The sequence below is a fragment of the Carlito syrichta genome, unplaced genomic scaffold (assembly GCF_000164805.1).
Source record: "Carlito syrichta isolate Samal-C Ts95f unplaced genomic scaffold, Tarsius_syrichta-2.0.1 Scaffold317361, whole genome shotgun sequence".
Classification (NCBI taxonomy): domain Eukaryota; kingdom Metazoa; phylum Chordata; class Mammalia; order Primates; family Tarsiidae; genus Carlito; species Carlito syrichta.
The window spans coordinates 508,726-518,839 of NW_007261457.1; the positions used below are offsets into that span (position 1 = coordinate 508,726).

Consider the following 10,114-nt stretch of genomic DNA (forward strand, 5'->3'; position numbering starts at 1 on the left):
GGAAACTATGGGGGAGGCAGGGAGGGGAAGGGAGGTGGGATTAACAGTAGTCAATATCTGGGGATGGTGGGGCATACCTCATCAACAAGGGTACCTACACAATGCATATTTGTATGCCTAACCCTTAATTGTAGCCCACATTTTAAAATAAAAAATATGTTAAAAAATAAAATAAAGAAAAAAATAAAATAAGAAAAAAATATTCTTTATAAAGAGTTTAGAAGAGTGTCTGGCAAGTGGTAAAGTACTCCAAAGGATTAGTTACCATTGCTGATATTGAGATTGTATTCTTATCTTAATTTATTCTTCGCAACAATACTGCAAGGCCTAATCAACTTCATTTTACAGACAAATTTACTGTGGCCTGAACATGTTAAGTAACATTTGTCTGGTCACATGACTATTAAGTAGTTAGAAAGGGGAGTCAACCTGAGGTCTCTGAGTCTGCAGAAAGGTATGAAAAGGAAAGCCTCTCCATCCCTAGTTAGAGAACATCAGCCACTGAAGTAAGAGGGTAGAGTGTCCTACTCCTATGCCTTTTCTATTATGCAGCAGTCATGAGACTATATTATTGACATTTTTACTAGAATCCTGGTGTTCTCTAGTCATGGTTTTTAACTGAGGCAAAATAATGTGCTTGTTGATTAGAAATTAAAGAAACATTCTGAGGGGGTGAGGGGAGAAGAAACCTAGCTTTAAAAGAAATTTTAATTTTATTCTTTCAAATCCTGCCTAGTTACAATAATGTTTTTCATATGTACAGGTAAAAGAAAGTGGCTCAAATTGGTGTGGAGATTGCATATAAATATCTAATAGAGATTTGGAGTGCTCTACTTTAAGCATTTCAGTAGTATCCATTTTCTATATTTTTGAGATTTTCGCATGTTTGGCTTATGTGGGATTGTTCTCCAATTTTGAAAAAATCACTTAACAGTGATGAAAAATCAGCTAGCAAGTTTGGAAATCAGAAGTTATTGGGTTAGCAGTATTAAGTGATGAGAAAATTTGGTTGAAATCTGAGAAACAATTGGTTTTATCTAGGAGGAGGTTTTTATCTTATTTTTTTCCCTCTATTTGTAGAACTGTTTGGGATAGAGAGAAGGAAGTGAGACAATGAAGAACATTTTATGAGTTTCTGTAGATATACTGTAACTGTTTAATATCAAAAGTAGTCCTGTGGAGTAAGTGTTATTTTAAAGCCTACTGGGAATATCTCAGAGATGTTTTGTCCATTTTCTCTAAACTGTTAGGTGGTAGACATGAAGTTTGACTTACATTTTTTCCATGATTTGTGCAAGTTATGAGGAAATAAAATCTCCAGTTATCTGGTTAATTTCAAGTTGAGCAGTACTAGTAAGTGCATTGCCGTTGTGGATTTTTGTTGCTTGTCTTTAGAGTACACTATAAGACTTTTTGAAAAAACGTAAATGCTCAGCCTTTCCCCATCTTCAAGGATTCTGAGCAGTTCATTTCTTCTGTTCTCATTACTTCCTCAGATTTCAATTCACCTTTTGCTTCTTCCCATTTTCTTCTTTCAAGCTGTGACATAGAGCCAATAAAAGAATGAAGGAAAATTCTTTCCAAGTACTACATTCATACTTGACCCGTACTACATTCATACTTGACCCCTAGTTGGTTTCAGAATGTTTGTTATCACTAATTGTAGTGTGAAGTAACTGAGGCAAACTGGAGCTCTCTAAGGTTTAAGAGTGGGACAAGTCCCAAAGCTGTTAATTCAGCAAAACCAGCTTGTATGCTGAAGCACTATTTTGTTTGGTTATCATGGTTCCAAAGATCAACACAATAGCATAGCTCTGGCTGCCAAATACTTACAATATGAATAGGGAAGCAGATACCATGTGTTTCCAGTACAACTTGAAAAATGTAGTAATTAAGGGTTGAGGAAATATCCCTACATAGGAGAGGAAATTATTTTCCACTGGCATATAGGAAAGGCTAAAATTGGAAAGATAAGTAGGAATTTGCCTTGTGGAGAAAGGAAATCTAGACTAGCAGACCAATGTGCACAATGCATAAACACAAGAAAAAAAATGGTACATTGGGTCAAGAGCAAGAAGTTTGGTGTAACTGCATTATAAGGTAAGAGAGGGAAGATGTCACAGGGACAGGTGAGACATGCAGGTTAGAAAGAAGTTTCTTTTATGAAAGTGTGAAGGGCATTTCAAACTCAAAGATGGTGGGAGAATTAGTAAAGGTTGTTTTTAAGCCTGTACATAATGTTAACATAAGTTTCTAACGTACTGTATTTTTAAAATATCATTCTAATTTGCATTGACAGTGATGGCATGACCTAGCTAGAATGTATTCACATAAACGATACGTTTTAGCAAAATTTAGCTTAGTAGTTTATCTGGGTTTATTTTTTGTCTTTAAATTTTTTATTTTTCAACTCTCTAGCCCTACACCATAATGTGCTTATAGCTATTATCACAACTTTGATATTTTGATGTGCCCAAAATATAGATTTGCCCTTATTCTTTTCTTCTGAAAGTGAAGAAGAAAAAAAGGTTTCAAATTATTCAATAAATGAAGTAAGCCAGCCACAGTGGCTCATGCCTATAATCCCAGCACTTTGGGAGGCAGAGGTAAAAGGAGTGCCTGAGCCCAGGGATTTGAAACCAGCCTGGGCAACTTGGCGAGACCTCCTCTCTACAAAAAATCAAAATATTAGCCACGTGTGGTGATGCACGCCTGTGGCTCCAGCTCCTTGGAAGGCTGAGGCAGAAGGATCGCCTGAGCCCAGTGTGCCAAGGCTGCAGTGGTTGTGAGCGTGCCACTGCACTCCAGCCTGAGCGACAGAGTGAGACAAAAAAAATTATCTTTGGACTTTATTTTTCCCGAGGATAATTATTTCTTGATATAAACATCTAAAAGTGTTTCTTAATCAGAGAGAATGCCATGGTATTTTTATAAAGGTTTTATTGAAATATAATTTACGTATAAAATTCACCCATTTAAATTGTGCTATTCTGAAGCTTATAGTATATTTACAAAGTAGCAGCCATCACTAATAATTTCAGAAAATTTTCATCACCCCAAAATAGAAGCCCCATATTTTTTGAGAGTACCTCCCATTCTTCCCTCCCCACACAACATACAGCTCTAGGCAACCATGAATCTACTTACCATCTCTATAGATTTGTCTCTTTTGAGTATTTTGTATAAATACATCTTATAATATGCTTTTTTTGTAACTAGCTTTTTTCTCTTAGCATAATGTTTTCAAGGTTTATCTATGTCATGGCATGTATCAGTGCTTCATTTCTTTTTATTGCTTGAAAATACTGTGTTTTGTGAATATATCACATTTTGTCTTTATAAGTTGATGGACGTTTGGGTTGTTTCTACTTTTTGATTGTTTGAATAATACTGCTATGAATATTAGTATTTATCGACACATTTTTGTGTAGGTTCATGTTTTCATTTCTCTTGCGTATAGTTGCTGGGTCAAAACTCCATATTAAACCTTTTGAGAAACAGCCAAACTATTTTCCAAAGTGAGGATTCCAGTTTCTCCACCTCCTTGCCAAAATTTGTTTTTACTAGTCTTTTTGGTTGTAACCATCCTAGTAGGTGTTTTCATTTTTATTTTCCTGATGGCCATTGATGTTGAGCATCTTTTCATATGTTTACTGACCATTTGTTTATTTTTATTGGAGAAATCTGTTTATATCCTTTGCCTATTTTTAATTTGGTTATTTGTCTTTTTATTGTTGCATTATAAGAATTTGTTCTATATTCTGGAGACTGGTCCCTTATCACATTTATGATTTGCAAATGTTTACTTCTATTCTATGGGTTATCTTTTTACTTTCTTTATGTTATTTTAATCTTTAGAACACAAAAATTTTTCATTTTGATGCAGTTCAGTTTATCTATTTTTTCTTTTGTTGCTTATGCCTTTGATGTCATATCTTAGAATCTGTTGCCTAACCCAAAGTCATGAAGATTACTTCTGTATTCTAAGAGTTTTATAATTTTAGCACTTGCATTTAGGTCTTTGATTCACTTTGAGTTAATACTAGTATAAGGTATGAAGAAGGGGGTCCAACTTCATTTTTCTGCAAGTTGTTTTAGCGCCATTTATTGAAAAGAATATTCTTTTCCCATTGAAATATTTTGGTAAATTGTTTAGTTTTATTGAGATAAAATTCACTTTTTTTTTTGAGTTGGAGTCTCACTCTGTCACCCAGACTGGAGTGCAGTGTCCGCTCCCGGCCACTGCAGCCTTGACCTGCTAGGCTCCGGCAAGCCTTCCACCTCAGCCTTCCCAGTAGCCGGAATTACAGACGTGTGCTACCACACCCGGCTGAGTTTTTGATTTATTGTAGAGATGAGGTCTCGCTGCCCAGGCAGGTCTCGAACCCGCGGGCTCAGGCAATCCACTCACCTCAGCCCCCAAAGGCGCGGGATTACAGGCTGAGCCACCGAGCCCGCTTAAGATAGAATTAACTGTTTCAAAGTGTATGGTTCAGTGGCATTTGGTACATTTACAGTGTTGTGCAACCACCACCTCTATCTAGTTCTGCCTATCTTTTGAAGTGCTAAAATAGATTTAACTAGATAGAACTAAACATTTTCATCATCTCAAAAGAAAACCGTGTACTTATTAAGCAGGAACTTTCTATTTTGCTCTCCCCTCAGCCCCTGGTAACCACCATCTACTTTCTGCCTTTATGGATTTACATGTTTTACATATTTTACATAAATGGAATTGTACATGACCTTTTTTGTGCATGACCTTTTTTGTGCCTGACTTTTTTTACTTAGCAAGTTTTCAAGACTCATTTACATTGTAACATGTGTCAGTACTTCCTTTTTACGACTGAATAGTATACTATAAATATGCCATATTTTGTTCATCCATCTGTTGATGAAATATTTGAATTTTGATATATTTTTTAATGCTATTACTGCAAGATTTTTTACCTTATATATCAGCAATCTGCTTTAGTTAAAAATTTACGAGTATAAGGAACAAAAGGGAAGGGGCATTACCGACCATTCTTTATTAAGAGGAATGGTACATATGTGCAAAAATTTTCTATTTATCATGAAGAAGGCATTTAGTAAATACTAATGTTTTTTACTTGCCGTTTACTTTATACGTATCTTTATATCCACAATCTCATTTAAGCCTCATGAGAATATTAGAAAGCACACACAGGACATTTAAAAGATTGTACTCACTTTGCAGAAGAAAATATTGATGATTGTAAATAACCCAAAGTTACAAAACAAGTTAAAAAAAAGCCTGATGTAACTATAGGCTTTTTGCCCCCAAATCATGTTCTTTGTTGATAATGAAATGTTCCTACACAACTAACGTTAGCTATTATACCCTAAGTCAGTATACCTAATTCTCATGATTATCCAAAGTTATTCAATGAAAGAAATATGCTGTATGTTCTAACCTTGTGGCCTATTACCAGATTTCATCATAAATTGCCACTGAACTTTCCTTTTGTATAACAATTGAAAATTAGTCTAAAATGTAGTTTAAACTCTAGTCATAATATCAGTCTTAAGAACCAGTGATAACTTCTGTACCACAGAATTTTGTCTTACTGTGAAACTGACCAAGATATCTAACACAATAGAGAGACCGTGTGCATTTTCGGGTTTTTTGTTTTGTTTTTTTTTAAGTCAGAGTCTCACTCTGTGACCTACACTGGAGTGCAGTGGCATGCTCAAGGCCACTGCAGCCTTGACCTGCTGGGCTCAGGTGATCCTTCTGCCTCAGCTTTCCAAGTAGCCAGAACCATGGACGTGTGCTACCACGCCCTGCTATTTTTTTTTATTTGTTGTAGAGACAAAGTCTCACCAAGTTGCCCAGGCTGTTCTCAAACCCCTGGGTTCAGGCCTTCCTCTCACCTCCGCCTCCCAAAGTGCTGGGATTACAAGCATAAGCTACCACGTCCAGCTGCATTTTCGTTTTAGTCATTAGTAGTATGTACTCATGCATATGTACCTAGAATAATTATAGGTCTTAATAAAATATTTGTAGAATGAATGAAAGAAATATGTTATATGTTCTATCCATGTGACCTGTCACCAGGTTTCATCATAAATTGCCACTGAACTTTCCTCTTAATCTTACAGTTATTCAAATGAACACACATAATAAAAATGCTTGTGTTCTTGCACTTATATTTATTAGAGTGCCTTTCATTTATATTACTTTATTAAATATAGCAGGTATTATTTAGTCTCCAATTTGCACATGAATAAACTGCGGCACAGAAAAGCTTAGTGACATGCCAGGTAGCAATCCAAGTCATAGACTCCTCTTTTATGAATGCTTCAAACACTTGGGCTGTGTTACAAAATTCATTAAAATTTAATTATTCTGATATTGATAAAATGTATTTAATAGTATGAGATTTCATAGATATAATCCTTAAGGTGTGACTATATTAACATTTCTGTCAAAATTTATATGTTTGACTGCTTTTAATAGTTTGATGTCTGTCCTTCTCTAAGATGCCTTACATATGTTTGACTGAATTTTATCCTGCTCATTAGCTTCATATTCTCCCCACTCTCATCTCCTATTCTTATTAACAGAAATTAATATATGGGTTTTTAATGGCTTTAAACATCAATCACTTTACTTTTTTATTAGAGTCAGGAATTTTCTTGGTTCAACAAAACATCTTTTTCAAAATTGCTGAAGGCTACTCTAAGATACATTGTCATTTTAAACTTAGTAGGCATTTGGTTTTTCTCTTAGGTGTTGACAGCTCTTCTACCACAAGCAGTGCTTCTCCAATGCCCAACAGCTATGATGCCCTAGAAGGAGGCAGCTACCCAGGTAATTTGTTGTTTTGTGCTTGCTTGATGTTCATTTTAAAAGTTATTGATCATCAGTGACTTTCAAACATGAATATATATTATACATAATTAGCAGGCTTTTTTTTTAAAAAAAAAACAAAAACCAGAACATTTTCTGGCATCTCTCACCCTTAATTTAATAGTGTTGATTGTCACATGATAGTTATGAATGCTGTTTCTGGGAGGCATAAGGATACTTATTATTTTATTTTTCTTATGCGATATCTTTTTCTAGAAGACTTTTAATAATGAATAACTTATATCTTCTTTCCCCTTATTTTTAAATGACTCCTTAGATAAATTTCATATTCCTCTCTCATGCTTAGGTCCTTGAATTTCTTTTATCTGGCTTCTAATATAAATAATCTTTGACTCTTTATTCTCCCTATAGCTCTGGGTTGCCTTTACTAGGTAAATAGATTTACTAACTTGGGGATAATGTTTGGAGGCATTACTTTAAACTACATCTGGAAATAGGATTTAATCATTACCTTATATAGTATTTTTAAAAAGAAAGACTATTATAGTTAATAGTCATTTCATTTTAATATCTTATACTGTGAGTTCTCCTATTCTCCTGTCTCCTATCACTGACAACCTGACAATCACACCTGACATTTCTCTCTCTCTCTCTCTCTCTCTCTCTCTCTCTTTCTCTCAAATGATTCCAAACTTTAGGACTAGCAAAGCAAAGTAATTTTGTCCTTCTCTTTATTTTTCTTTTTGATAATAATCTAGGATAAAGCTTAAGTGAAGTTGGAATGTTCTGTACTTAACTGAACACACTATCTTGCTATTTCTATACTGTGAATCAGTAGGAAACTTTAATCTTCTCTGTTTAGTGCAGAATTTCTTTTTAATATTTTAAGAATACTTGAATAAACTTTTTGTCTTTTGTGGTTAAGGACTTTTCCCACTAAGAATCAGTATGTGCTTATGCGTATGTGTGTGTATATGCGTGTGTGCACATAAAAAATTATAAACCATTCCAAATGCAATCTGTTACCAAAATATTCGAGAAAAGTTACTTCATTCACTAAAATACTGCAATTATGTAGTATCTTGTGAACTCTAACCTGAAGTGAAGTGTTTACTGTGGTGTAGTTAGAAGATCAAAGCCTTAGAATCAGACTTTACTTTGTTTATATATTCATTCAGTCAACACATTTTAATCTTATAATGAACTGTGTTTTGACAGTATGTCAACGACTTTAGGTAAAGTATTCTAGCTACTTATACTACACCCAAGTTAGGGAAATATGTGAATATCTATGGCTGTAAATTAAATGAATTGAAGGTCTCTCATTTATCAAGTACTAGGATAGATCTTAGGACTGTAGAAATATATGAAATATTCTTTTCTAAGAAGGGATGAAGATATAGATCTCCATGATTATTACTCCAATTTTTTAAATTTCTTATGCTGATGACTTACGTTAAGAAAATTTCTATGTTCTCTTCACTATGAGGAGAAACAAGCAAGAGATCTAAGGATTATGACACTGCTTTGAAGCTCTTATCCTTTTAAGAAGTCTAGGAGGTCACCAGAAAGCTAATAAGCTGACCCTTGCCTAGTCAGCACAAGATGATACCAGAATGTCTAGGAATGTGTCTTCAGAATAGAATCAATAGAGTTAGTAGAAAGATGCAATTCCTCAAGAAACTTTTAAAAATAAACGTATTAAGTCAGATGATTTTAAGAACATTTTTGCAGACTCTGTTGGTGAAGAATATTATTTTTTATATGAAACAAAATGAATAAACATTGTAGAGTTGACTTTAAAATAGAACTCAATAGTCAATATACCAAATTATTAATAGTGTTTGTGTGTAGTACAGTAATTTTAAGTTTTTTAAAAGTATTGTTTTTGTATATGATGCTTTATTATTTTACAATTATATCGCAGTCTTAATTGCATTTTACTTTTTGTTTTAAACTTAAATTTTAAAAAATGCATTCATTAAATAAATTTTATTTGACATCTGTCACATACTAGACATTGTTCTAGGAGTGGGACACTATTCTGAACACTACTTTGATACCTTACTCACAGTTTTGCCTCTATAAATAATGTAGAGTTATAGGGAATTGGAAAGATGCCACTCCTTCCATGCATTATTTTTTATGTAGATGGCATTGTTGGATGAAAGGTAGAGAAAAGAGTAGTTGACATCCTTTACATTGCTCTGCTTTGTTTTCTGCTTCTTAGCCCCATTCCTGCTGAGAGAATTGTTTAAAAACTGATTTAACTGTGTGTGTGTGTGTGTGTGTGTGTGTGTGTGTGTGTCTGTTTGAAATACCAGCTAAGGTGTCTGTTAGTGAAATGATGTGAAATACGAGGTTTTCCTGTAAATACTCCTATAAAAAAAAGATAGGGTAGAACAACATGTAAAACAAGATTAGCAAAATACTGATAATTATTGAAGCTGAGTGATGGATATATGGGGTTCGTTATTCTCCCTACTTGTGCATTCAAGATTTTTCATGATAAAAAGTTTTTAAAAGAAAAAGGGAAATGCCAAAGGTTACAGCTCACCCAGTAGCCAATCTCCTGATTTTCAGATGTTAACATCGTGTTTTTCCCTTTTTTAGATATGCTTTCTTCATCAGCAAGCAGTCCTGCTCCTGATCCTGTCCCTGAACCTAATCCTACTCCAGCTGCAGCTCCAGCTCCTGCTGCTCCTCAGCCTTCAAAAATGGCTAAGCCTTTTGGCTATGGCTATCCAACTCTTCAGCCCGGTTATCAGAATGCGGCAGCACCACTTAATTCTGGAGTACAGCCTAGTAACCCAGTGTATTCTGGATTCCAGCAATATCCTCAAGTATGTATTCTATCATATGAAGACATTTTAAAGATTGTAAAACTTAGCATTTCTAACAAATCCTTGGTGATTCAAATGGATCATAGATGCAAATACAGATTAGCCTAGATCAAACATACAAAGAATTTGATCCCAGATTTTTTGTGTGTTTATACATAGAAAAAGATGTAAATATCACATGTATTTCTATTTTCTTCATTATACCTTTATTTTTCAGAGTCTGCAATATGTAAGTATTAATTTTATAAACAGGAAATTAAAGTAAATGCTAAATATTTTAAAATTCTATATTGCTAAACTGACATTCTCCTCAGAAAATGACATGGTAAAATGTGGTTTGGTCCCCACCCTTAATATGAATAATTCTCTGTTACACATAACTGATCTTGGTGAGAGCTTCCACACACATAACACATAAATGAATGCTTTTTTTTTT

The 10,114-nt window shown here is 34.2% G+C and overlaps 1 protein-coding gene across 2 annotated transcripts in view; it reads left to right on the plus strand.

Moving 5' to 3' along the window:
- The window catches only part of SEC24B (SEC24 homolog B, COPII coat complex component), a 76,284-nt gene that overhangs the window by 23,838 nt on the left and 42,332 nt on the right, over window positions 1–10,114 (plus strand). For both annotated transcript variants that reach the window (XM_021707393.1, XM_008074730.2), the window contains 2 exons: window positions 6,755–6,835; window positions 9,449–9,678. In XM_021707393.1, the coding sequence (XP_021563068.1) occupies window positions 6,755–6,835; window positions 9,449–9,678 (311 nt within the window). The remainder of the gene's footprint in view (window positions 1–6,754; window positions 6,836–9,448; window positions 9,679–10,114) is intronic.